At 44.0% G+C, this 12,880-nt stretch overlaps 1 protein-coding gene across 2 annotated transcripts in view; it reads left to right on the top strand.

The window, feature by feature from the left end:
• The window catches only part of CORO2A (coronin 2A), a 251,954-nt gene that overhangs the window by 137,051 nt on the left and 102,023 nt on the right, over positions 1-12,880 (top strand). For both annotated transcript variants that reach the window (XM_029603867.1, XM_029603858.1), the window contains exon 2: positions 6,392-6,592. In XM_029603867.1, the coding sequence (XP_029459727.1) occupies positions 6,392-6,592 (201 nt within the window). The remainder of the gene's footprint in view (positions 1-6,391; positions 6,593-12,880) is intronic.

The raw sequence follows: 12,880 nt of genomic DNA, 5'->3' as shown, positions 1-12,880 counted from the left end.
GACTTATCCTCCAAGAACTTATACAAACCTTTTTAAGCCCAGCTACACTAACTGCAATAACCAAATCCCCTGGCAACAAAACTCCAGAGTTTAATTGTGCGTTGAGTGAAAACAAATTTTGTCTGATTAGTTTTAAATGTGCCCCATGCTAACTTCATGGACTGCCCCGTAGTCCTTCTATTATACGAAAGAATAAATAACCGATTCACATTTACCCATTCTAGACCTCTCATGATTTTAAAAACTGCTATCATATCCCCCCCTCAGCTGAACAGCCCTAACCTCTTTAGTCTTTCTTCATAGGGGAGCTGTTCCATCCCCTTTATTATTTTGGTCGCCCTTCTCTGTACTTTCTCCATCGCAACTAGATCTTTCTTGAGATGCGGAGACCAAAATTGTACACAGTATTCAAGGTGCGGTCTCACAATGGAGCGATACAGAGGCATTATGACATCCTCCGTTTTATTCACCATCCCCTTCCTAATAATTCCTAACATTGTTTGCTTTTTGGATTGCCACAGCACACTGAGCTGACGATTTCAAAGTATTATCCACTATGACACCTTGATTTCTTTCCTGGGTGGTAGCTCCTAATATGGAACCTAACATCATATAACCTCAGTATGGGTTATTTTTCCCTATGTGCATCACCTTGAACTTCTTCACATTAAATTTCATCTGTCATTTGGATGCCAAATTTTCCAGTCTCCAAGGTCCTCCTGCAATTTATCACAATCTGCTTGTGATTTAACTACTCTGAATAATTTTGTATCATTTACAAATTTAATTACTTCACTCGTCGTATTCCTTTCCAGATAATTTATATATATATTGAAAAGCACGGGTCCTTGTACAGATCCTTGAGGCACTCCATATTGCGCTGTGGATGGAAGGGAGTGCTAGGGAGAGCTCCCCCAGCGTGGGACAAGAAATGTGCGCCCTAGTGGTGCGATGTCCCTGCTGGCAAGACTGGAGATCCTGACCCTCTACCGAACCTGCACGCTTCTGTGAGGCCACCAATGTAATGGTGGTCTCTGAATGGTCCTCCAACTGTTCCAAGCCCTTTTGGACTAGCCACTGGGTAGTGGCTAAAAGCGGCAGGCCGGACAGAGTCATGGCCGGATGGAGATATAGAATAAGACGTGGCAAGGCAGACTAAGACTCGGGCGTTGGAGTAGATGAAGACTCGGGCGTTGGAGTAGATGAAGACTCGGGCGTTGGAGTAGATGAAGACTCAGTCATTGAAATAGGATACTGGAACAATAGGATCCTGGAACAGAAGGATGGTGGACAAGGCAAGGTATGACAAGACAGGGTAAGATTAAGAAAGCTATGGTTAAAAAGTCCAGAACCTCCAAGCGGGAAAGTCCCTCTAGGGCCATACTCTGCCCCACTGGGCTAGTCATGGACCACATGAGCAAGGATCAAGCTATGGCATCAATGCAAGGCAGATATCTGACATCAAGAACAAGGTAAGTCAGACAAGGGAAGAGATGACTCCATAGCACCATCAGAAGGAAGACCCAACAACGCCTCACACACCCCAGCGGGGGTGGTCATGCCACGGGGATGGGTCCAAATGGAGCTGAGGACATCTAGACAAGGTACCAGGAATGGATGGACATCAGGACATCAGAACAGATGAATCTCAAGACATTGAGAACGGCTGGACGTCAGAACATCAGAGATGGAAGGACGTCAGAACATCAGGAACTGATGGATGTCAGGCCATCAAGAACAGATAGACGTCAGGACATCAGGACATCAGGATGGATAGACATCAGAACATCAGGAACAGATAGACGTCAGGCCGTCAGGAATGGATAGACATCAGGAACTGATGGACGTCAGAACAAGAATGGAACCAATGGACGTCAAGGAACATCTGAAACAACTTGAAAATATAGACATCAGGGCGTCAAGGATAGACAGACAACTGGACATCAGGAACGTTGAAGACATCAGGGCAGAGACCAGTACATGGAACAACGACGAAGACACGGGATCCCACATGGAACAGAGTGCCCATGAGGAGAGCAGATGAGGAGTCCTAGGGAGGACTTATTCCTTGCAAAGGCAAATCTGGAATGACTGTGAAAGCCTTTTGTAAGCTGGAACAGGAAACACCCAGGGAAGACTCAAGAGGACCACACCTGCACTAGCCCTTTAAAGCAGGCAGAGAGGCACGGCAGGTGCCTAAGGAAGAGAAAGCAGGACTGCAGGACCACGGACAGTGGCTCTGCTGACCTGCTGAGGCAGGGGAGGAGCCAGAGCAGGAACTAGGCCTCTGAGTAGGCCCCGAGGTAGACGACTGCTTCCCTGTCGCACAAGGAGGACTGAGGGTGGCTCCAGCTGTGAGACAACACCGGGGCTGAGGGCCCTCCTCCCACTGAAGCCCCAAGGTAGGGATGGTGGCCTCCAAGCCACATGGAACGCAGTGCGGCTCCAGCCACGCACGGAGAGAGTCGGCGGCCTCCGGGCCGCAAGGGAAGTAGCAATGCGGCTCCAGTTGCAGGAGAGAGCCCCAGCGCGGCCCCTGCCGTGCCGGCACGATGGCGGCCTCCTGCTGCAAGGGGTATCGCAGCACGGGTCCAGCTGCGGGAGAGAGACCCGGCGCGGCTTCTGCTGCACCGGCACTGAAGCAGTTCCATGCCACTGCAGGTTCACGTCAGCTCAGGCAAGGAGGTAAGAGACCTTCCGTGGCTCTGGCCATGGGAGGGATCGCAACACTCCACTGTATACCTTTTTAACTGAAAAAAATTTCCATTTAATCGTACTCTCTGTTTCCTGTCTTTTAACCAGTTTGTAATCCATGAAAGGACATCACCACCTATCCCATGACTTTTTACTTTTCTTAGAAGCCTCTCATGAGGAACTTTGTCAAATGCCTTCTGAAAATCCAAATACACTACATCCATTGGTTCACCTATATCTAAATGTTTATTAACTCCTTCAAAAACGTGAAGCAGATTTGTGAGGCAAGACTTGGCTTGGGTAAAGCCATGCTGACTTTGTTCCATTAAACCATGTCTTTCTATATGTTCTGTGATTTTGATGTTTAGAACACTTTCCACTATTTTTCCTGGCACTGAAGTCAGGCTAACTGGTCTGGAGCTCCCCAGATCACCCCTGGAGCCCTTTTAAAATATCAGGGTTACATTAGCCACCCTCCAGTCTTCAGGTGCAAAGAATGATTTTAATGATAAGTTACAAATTTTAAATAATAAATCTGAAATTTTATTTTTTAGTTCCTTCAGAACCCTGGGGTTATTACCATCCGGTCCAGGTGATTTCCTACACTTCAGTTTGTCAATCAGGCCTACCACATCTTCTAGGTTCACCGTGATTTCGTTCAGTCTACCTGAATCATTATCCATGAAAGCCTCCGGAATGGGTATCTCACCAACAACCTCTTCAGTAAACACTGAAGCAAATAAATTGTTTAATCTTTCCGCGATGGCCTTATCTTCTCTAAGTGCCCCTTTAACCCCTCGATCATCTAATGGTCCAACTGACTCCCTCTCAGGCTTTCTATTATGAATATATTTAAACAGGGTTTTTATTGTGAGTTTTTACCTCTATGGCCAACTTCTTTTCAAATTCTCTCTTAGCCTGTCTTATCAATGTCTTACTTTTAACCTGCCAGTGCTTATGCTTTATCCTATTTTCTTCTGTTGGATCCTTCTCCCAATTTTTGAATGATGATCTTTTGGCTAAAGTAGCTTCTTTCACCTCCCCTTTTAACCATGCCAGTAATCATTTTGCCTTCCTTCAACCTTTCTTAATGTGTGTACTACATCTGGACTGTGCTTCTAGGATACTATTTTTTAACAGTGTCCACGCCTCTTGCACACTTTTTACCTTTGTAGTTGCTCCTTTCAGTTTTTTCTAACTATTTTTCTCATTTTATCAAAGTTTTCCTTTTGAAAGTTTAGCACTAGAGCCATTTTACTTACTGTCCTCCTTCCTGTCATTAATTCAAATTTGATCATATTATGATCACTATTGCTAAGAGGCCCCACCACCGTTACTTTTCTCATCGTATCCTGTGCTCCCTCTCTCTTTGGCTCCAGAACCAATTGCTTCATAAAACTGTCATTTATTCCATCCAGGAACTTTATCTCTCTAGCATGTCCTGGTGTTATTTCAATTACCCCAGTATTGATTAGGTAAATGTATCCCATTATTAGTGCACTACCACTTTGGTTAGCTTCCCTAATTTCTCTTAGCATTTCACTGTCCATCTCACCATCTTGGCCAGGTGGACAGCAGTATACTCCTATCACTATATTTTTCCCCAACACACAAGGGATTTCTATCCATAAAGATTTGATTGTGCATTTAGTCTCATGCAGGATCTTTATCCTGTTGGACTCTATGCTGTCCTGAACATAAAGCGCCACACCGCCTCCCAGGTGCTCCTCTCTCTCATTGCAATTTAGTTGTAGCCCGGTATAGCACTGTCCCATTGGTTATCCTCCTTCCACCATGTCTCTGAGATGCTAATTACGTTTATGTCATCATTCACTGCTTTACATTCTAATTCTCCCATCTTCTTAAACTTCTGGTATTAGCATACAAACATTTCAAAGTGTGTTTTTTATTTGTATTTTCATTCTGTTTTCTAATTGATAGGGATACATGATCTTTTAGCTCAGGTGAGTTTTCAATTACAGGCACTTGGAATACTTTTCTTATTAATGGAACCTCACTGTCGGGATGCCCTAATTCTAATGTGTTATTAGTATCCTTTAAAGATAGCTCCCTCTGAACCGTGCACTGCTGAGCGACTGTCAGCTTTCCCCTTTGTTCTAGTTTAAAAGCTGCTCTATCTCCTTTTTAAAGGTTAGCGCCAGCAGTCTGGTTCCACCCTGGTTAAGGTGGAGCCATCCCTTTGGAAAAAACTCCCCCTTGCCCAGAAGGTTCCCCAGTTCCTTACAAACTGAATCCCTCTTCCTTGCACCATCGTCTCATCCATGCATTGAGACTCCGGAGCTATGCCTGCCTCTGGGGACCTGCATGTGGAACAGGGAGCATTTCAGAGAATGCCATCCTGGAGGGTCTGGATTTCAGCTTTCTACCTAAGAGCCTAAATTTGGCTTTCAGAATCTCCCTCCAACATTTTCCTATGTTGTTGGTTCCCACATGTACCACGACAGGCGGCTTCTCCCCAGCACTGTCTAAAATCCTATCTAGGTTTCACGTGAGGTCCTCCACCTTTGCACCAGGTAGGCAAGTTACCAGGTAATCCTCATGCCCACCAGCCACCCAGCTATCTGCATTCCTAATAATCGAATCACCAACTATGATGGCCGACCTAACCCTTCCTTCCTGGGCAGTAGCCCTGGGAGACACATCCTCAGTGCGAGAGGACAATGGAGAGGAGGTCCTTGTTTGCAGAACTACATAATTCATTCTGAGTTTGGAGAAGGGGAAGGGAGGATGTTACAGAGGAATGGGTTTTGTATGGATATTCTGTTCATAACCTCATTGTTTATTTTGTTTGTTTGTTTATCAGTGCTTGGTTCTGATTTTCAATAAACCTTAAATTACAAAAAAGAAAAGTATGTGGTTGCTTTCCCTTTGAAAAGTAGATACCAAGTCTGTGGATACAAAATATGTCAGCTTTGCACCTAAGCGTGCAATTGTGGGAGCTGCATTGTCAATTCTTGATTGTTCTTGTGTTTATATCAGAATGATGACATCATACAGTATTTATAGCACAATAAAGCACACACAGATTATAGAAAGACTGCACATCTGGAATGTAATCAGCTTTGCAATAATTGACAGGGATTGCCAGAAGGTTTTCATGACATGGTATGAGATGCATCATCCTGTCTTTGGTGCTGGGCCAGTTTGAGTTTCTGTAGTTATTTCATCAGTTTACTTAATCTTCCAAAGCTGTCCAAGGTTTAAGGCTCCCTGAACAGCTTTTTGTTTTCCCCTCTGCTTTTGCTGGTTCTCAGAATGGTTTTATGAAAAATATCCATGTAGCTGCAAAGCTGTTAGCAGATTCTGTTAACAGGTTGGCCAATGGCTCTGGCCTGCAAGTCTTCATTTCTGACTGATAATCTGGAGGAGCAGGGATGAACATCTTTTGGGGAAGGCTGTTTGCTTAGCTTCACAAGTGGAAGAAAAACACTGTAGTGACTACATATGAGAAACGAATAGCCCCAAACAAGAAGAAGGCATGAGGAAAACCTTGAACTTCTCTGGATACCTTTTTTAGATTGAGACCAGTTTCTCCAGGGTGAGGATATAATTGAAGTTCCTGTGTTCTCCATTCCTCCTCCCCTTTTAATTTCTGCTTCCAACCCTCCCTGTCCTGCCCAAAAAAAACCTTTTATATTTTAAGAAAAAGATAATGTTTCTGTTTATTTTCTTCCAGATGTCATGGCAGCCTCAATATCGATGTTCGAAATTCCGCCATGTCTATGGCAAGGCTGCTAACAAGGAGAGCTGCTATGACTGCGTCCCTATCACAAAAAGTGTGCATGATAACCACTTCTGCGCAGTGAACCAGCACTTCATCGCTGTGGTGACGGAATGCGCTGGGGGCGGAGCTTTCCTGGTTATACCAGTGCAGCAGGTGAGCACCAGGCCCACTCTCAGAAACCCTGAAGCTGAGAGGGCTGTAGACTCTGCAGTGGTCTCCATCAGGGTCTTCTCTAGCATATCAGTCTTCTGTGGTGAGCAGCAGCTGGTTTAAAAAGCTGCAGGGAAAGACATTTTTCCTTAGCACTCAGAACTTCAAATACCACATTAAAGGCCAAATTTTCAAAGGCCTACGCGTGTAAAAACCGGGGTTTACATGTGTGGCTGGACCTGCACGCGCAGCGCACGTTTTATAACAAGCCCAGCCACGCCCGTAAACCCCGGTACGTGCACAAGTGCCAGGCCCTGAAAAAGGGGAGGGCCGGGGGGCGTGTTCTGGGTGGGGAGGGGTGTAGTGGGACGGGACAGTGGCCATTAGCCGCTGTTCTGGGGAAGTGCGCGCCGGCAGCCAGCCAGCGCACGTAACTTGCTTCTGCTCCAGAGGAGCAGTAAGTAATAAAATAAACAATTTAGGGAAAGGTAAGTTAGGTTTAGAGGGTGGGGAAGAAGCAGGAAGTGTAGGTAGGGGGTAGGGAAGTTACCTCCCAGTCCGCTCCTTAATTGGAGTGGACTGGGAGGGAAATAGGGAAGGCCTGATTGTGTTGCCGCGTATATTTAACGAAAATTTGCTCCCCCCCCCGCGCCTGCTGTCTGCACTTGCGTGTGTAGATTTTAAAATCTGGCACGCATGTGCGCACGGCCATCTGATTTTATAACATGCTCGCGCCGGTGTGCGCATGTTATAAAATCGGCGCGCTGCTTTGAAAATCTACCCCAATGTATGTAAAATAAGCTAAAGGACCTCACATAGAGACATGGACTGCACTATTCCCAGCTGTTACAGAATTCAGCTACTATGAATGCTAAATTGCTGGCTTTTAAATAAAAAGAAAATTATGCACATGCTTTCCCTTTGAAAACTAGGTACCAAGTCCATAGATAGAAAAATATCCATGAACTTTGAACCTAGGCACACAATTTGAAAAGGGCACTTCACTGTGGGAGCTGCATTGTCAATTCTTGATTGTCCTTGGGTTTATACTGAAATGATGATATCATAGTATTTATAGCACAATAAAGCCCACACCGATTATAGAGAGACTGCACATCTGGAATGTAATCAGTTCTGCATTAATTGATAGGAATTGCTAGTAGGTTTACATGTCTTGGTATGAAATGCATCATCGTTTCTCTGTTTTTTGAACAACCAGTGTAAGAGAAGGATGTATTATGCCTATGAATAATATTGAATCCAAATAGTATCACCTCTTAATAATTATTCTCAGCCTAATTTCTAAATGTATCAATCCAATACTATAGTATCCAATGCTGAATTAACCATTCATTTAGTGTCTTTGTGTCAATATTTCCTACAACTATCTGCACACAAACATTTTTAAAGAAGGAAGGGAAAATTTCATACTCATGATCTTTTATCCCCAACACTGGGTGATCCGTTTTTGAATCGGTGAGAAGCTTACTGGATATTTACATTGCGGACACAGGCACCAGAGGGTTTAAATGAAGAATTAGATTGGGGTTCGTTGATTTGAAATAATGTATGATGCAATAGATACGTGTTTCTGGATTGGTTGGTTTTGAGAGACATTGAACAGGATATAAGATCTGTCAGCAATGGAGTCAAGTAATGAAGCGCTGAGAATCGCAGGCAGCCTCGGCGAGAAGCTGATTTGAAAACGTTAGAACTTTGGAAAAGCCGACAGCTGAATGGAAAATTTCGTGGGTTGAGAATGGGTGCTGAAATACAGACATTGTGAAGGAGTGAATGTCCTCTGGGGAAAGATCTTTTGGGATCTGAAACGCGGCCACGTTGGGCTACCATTGGAATCAGATAAGTTGGTTGATTATTCATTTTCTAGTTGAAACCGGGATATTTACAGCTGCTTGTGGCAGCGTTACACTTTGGAAACGCCAGAGTGCATCGGCTTTGCAGATAATCACATTTGGTTGAAATCGGGACATTTACAGCTGTCTTGATATGGAGTGATATTTTAGAACACAATATTGTACCTGCTCTGCTGACAATTAAATTAAAAAAAAAATTTTTTTCACGCATTATACAAATACAAAAAAATGGTTGGAGGTGGATTGTTAATGATTTCAATATAACGGATCACCTAGTGTTGGGGATAAAAGATCATGAGTATGAAACTTTCCCTTCCTTCTTTAAAAATGTTTCTGTGTGCAGATATTTGTATGAATTATTGACACAAAGACACTAAATGAATGGTTAATTCAGCATTGGATACTATAGTATTGGATTGATACATTTAGAAATTAGGCTGAGAATAATTATGAAGAGTGGATAGTAGTTGGATTTGATGTTGTTCAACAAATAATAGATCCCCTGAACTAGTGCAATTAAAGTGCATATATATTTTGGTATCCTATGAATAATATATGACATTAACTCTGGTCAACGGCTGAGATTGCCATGTAGTTTTCTGCTGATACCAAAAATCAGGAGGCTAAAAGATGAATTGCCAACTACGACTCCAGCCATATACTGGCAGGCCATAATTATTTTGTATACTGTTAATCATCCAGTTTAATCACTGGCAGCCATACAGATTTTTACCCCAATGTTCAAACTTTTTTTTTTTCCAGAGAAATGGAAGATGATTTCCCCCCAAATCTTAGGAAATTGCAAACCCCCCTCTTGAACCAAGATTTCTCATTATATTTTCCTTGGCAAATAGTCAACCTATTTAGATTTTTTTGTAGTTTGTGTTTACAGTTTGTTGAAAGCTGAATTTATCACAGCTGTTCTGTACAAGTCAAGAAGCTGCAAGACTGACATACTCTCATGGGTAGAAGCTGTATAATCCATGAGCTTTGAGAGTGGCTCTTGTCTAGACCAGCGCTGCAAACTCTGGCAGACCTTAGATCGACAGATAAGGATTAAATTATTATTATAGTTTCTATTGCTAATTCCTCTCTCACCACAAAGACACAGTATTTACTGCAACAAAAAATAACCATGTAGATTCCCAGGTCATAGTAACTGTACAGCATTTTAAAGACACAAACCTGCAGTTCAGCACAGCCATCTTGTGGTGAAACCTGAACTAAGATGAATGATATATTCGTGTTTTCTCTCTGCATTTAATCACAGCTGAAGAGTTGTCAGAGGGGCACATGTGCCTCTTGGCTTATTTTTTTTTCCCTAGTCACATTTAAAAGAAATACTGTTGAGTAATAATGATAGACTGGACATCGATAGCTCCTTTTGTCCAGGGATGAAGGGGTTGTATTGCTTATTGAAATGTAATACTCTGGCGACGGGCATGCAGACACCTGTTTCTTGGGCGACCTAGCGGCACATTTCAGCTGAAAACTTCCGAGGTCATGAGGGTAGATGAAACAGTTATTATTATATTTTTTTTCTTCTTTATCTTCCTAATACTATTACCCAGTTGCAATTGGGTAAACTGTAGTACAGGGAAAGAATGAATTGCCCAAGGTCATACAGAGGGCAAGAATGACAGCCCTTTCTGTGGGTAAAATGATATTGTGCCCATGGAAGTTGGGGCTTTATTGCTCAACTGGTTTGAAGGTAAACGTAGGTACTTGCTCAACAAATCTCATGCTTTTTACACACAGACTAAAGAGGTGGTCCTGAGAGTGAGGGAGGGCAGAGATCAGAGTAACGCAGGCAGTTTAGATTGTACAAGATTACATGCATGGTTTCCAATGGAAAAACTGCCAACAGAGGAAGCAGGTGCAAATCTCTGTGGGCAGTTTTTCCTTTGACAAGAATGAAATACAAACTAGCAAGATAGATTTGCTTTCATTATTGCAACAAACCCAGTGGGTTAAAATTCCACATGGGGCTTTCCAAACGATACAGAAAATGATTACACCACATTGTCTGGGTTAGGGTTAAATTGAATTTTAATTTGAGTTCTAGAAGTTCTTCTTAATACACGATTGAAAAGGCATTTAAAATTTACCCACTTAAAAATGTCAGCAAATTAGAAAAATTCCCTGAGGCATATGGTGCTAATGAATAGTGAAAAAAAACCCAACTCTATTTTAGGTTCCATGCCAGATGACTCTTTTATACTAGGAATGTGCATGGAAAAAAATTGTGTTTGTTCATTCAGTCCATTTGACTTTGGTTTGTTTTGTATGTTTTAGGTCCCAAAGTATCCTTTGTTTATTTTGTTATTTGTGTTCCATGAAAGTCAATGGGGGAAGCAATGTGCAGTATATTTGGGCTCTAAAATTGGGATTTTATATCCAAGTTTAATTAAACTTTATGGTCAGACTTCAGCAATAGAGGGAAAAGCCCGTCAAGACAACAAGAGTGAGGCAAAGTGGCATCAAGAGGCATGAATAGCTCAAGGTACCTACAGAGGGGCAAAGGGCACCAACAACAGTGGAATGAAGACCACAATGCACCAAAAGATGGGCAAAGGTGTTACATCTGGTGGCTTGCGGGTCAGCCCTGCAAGCTGCCTCACTCACGAAGCCGCCAGTGCTCGAGCGCAGTACAGGATGCCGCCTTCCGTCTGTCGCCACAGAAACTCCGCCAGCTTGCTACGCAGCCAACTTTCCTTAGGCACACGCGCACCTGATGGTCTGATGTTTAAAGCCCACAGTGTGAACTCAGCTGGCTTCCTCATATTTAAGGCTCTTTCTGAACAGCAGAAGTCACCTCAGCAACAGGTCTCCTGACAGGTCTCTGGTTTTCAGTGCATGTTGCCATTGTTCCTTCTTGTTGCAGTGTTCCTGTCCTGTTCCTGAGTTCCTGCCTTTTTCGTGCCTTCCTGCCTTGTTCCTGAGTCCCTCTCTGCCTTGCCTTTTTCCTTGTCCACTCGCCCTTCCTTGTCTAATTGTTGTCTTGGTCTTTGTCCTTTGTCTTGTATTTCCTTAGCTTGATTTCTGGATCCCGACCTCTGCTTGGACCTCAATCATTCCTTTATTTCTGCCTGGACCTGATCTTCTACTTTGGACCTGATCTTGCCTTATCTGCTGCTTGTCCCAACCTTCAGCTTGTCTCCTGGTGTCCTCATCTGCTGCCTGCCCTGACACAGCCTGGCCTTAGACTCTCAATTCCCCCTTTTTGCCCTCGAGATCCACCTAAACCCTGCTGACCACCAGAACTCAAGGGCTCAATCTGTGAGAGAAGTGGGTGGTATAGATGAAGCTCCAGTCTGTCCCATTGTAGGGTGCAGTCTCTTGCTGTCGGCATGGGATTAGTAGGTTCACCTACTAGGCTGTGCCAACCATGCCACACCGTCAAGGGTTCACAGATACCATGCTCATTACAGGTTGCTGAGGCCATAAGCTCAGTGGACTCATCCCCAGCTTATGCTATTTTCGGGCTAACACTTCAGCTGAAGCAGCAGCAAGACCAGTTAAATACCATGAAGAACCTCCATGATCTGCTCTCACTTCCAGGGGTCTTGCTTCCTCCAGCCCCTGGTCCATCACCCTCTGCATGGCTCCCCACCTCTGTGATCCATCTGCTTCTCCCTCCAAAGAATGACGATGATGCCAGGAAATGCCAGGTTTCCCTGAATCAGTGTAAGATGCAATTTCAGTTACAGGAGGTACTGTTTCCATCTTTTCAGGTCAAGGTCACATATTTTGTCTTTGTTGGAGTGCTTCGCTCTGGCCTAGACCTCTCGCTCTTGAGAAAAATACTATCCTCTCCAAGTGAACATGGACCATTTCCTAGATGAACTTCATCTCATCTTTGATTAGCCTGGCCATACCTCCTCGGCAGCAACAGATTTGACAAGGCACCAGGTCAGTTGGAGATTATGCGGTCCACTTCCACACCCTGGAATCTGAACTTCAGTGGAGTGAGGCTAGCTTGACTGCCATATTCCAGCAGGGCTTATCTGAGCATATCAAGTATGAGCTGGCTGGCCAGGATCTGCCAGCTACCTTGGAGGGGCTCATCAGTCTGGTAATTTGATTGGACCTGCAGTTCCAGGATCTGGTTTGGGAGAAGAGCCTGTCTTGATGTCTCCTCCAGTTGACTCCAAGCTTTCAGTGCCCCATGATCCCTGCCAGACCTCCAGAGTCAGCGATCCTGCCTGAAGAACCTATGCAGGTGGACTGCCTTAAGATTTCATCCGAAGAGAAGCAGAGGCAGAGATACCCAAGGGCACTTTGCAGATTGAGGCCCAGCTAAGCCAGGAAACTCCAGGATCTAGAACTTGTAGGAGAGGCCACTATAGATCGACCTTGCTCCACTCCACATATCCTATTACCAGTTCTTCTCTCCATAGGGATAATGTAGATTGAT

The sequence above is a fragment of the Rhinatrema bivittatum genome, chromosome 1 (genome assembly GCF_901001135.1).
Source record: "Rhinatrema bivittatum chromosome 1, aRhiBiv1.1, whole genome shotgun sequence".
Classification (NCBI taxonomy): domain Eukaryota; kingdom Metazoa; phylum Chordata; class Amphibia; order Gymnophiona; family Rhinatrematidae; genus Rhinatrema; species Rhinatrema bivittatum.
This window is presented reverse-complemented; position numbering and strand designations above follow the sequence as displayed.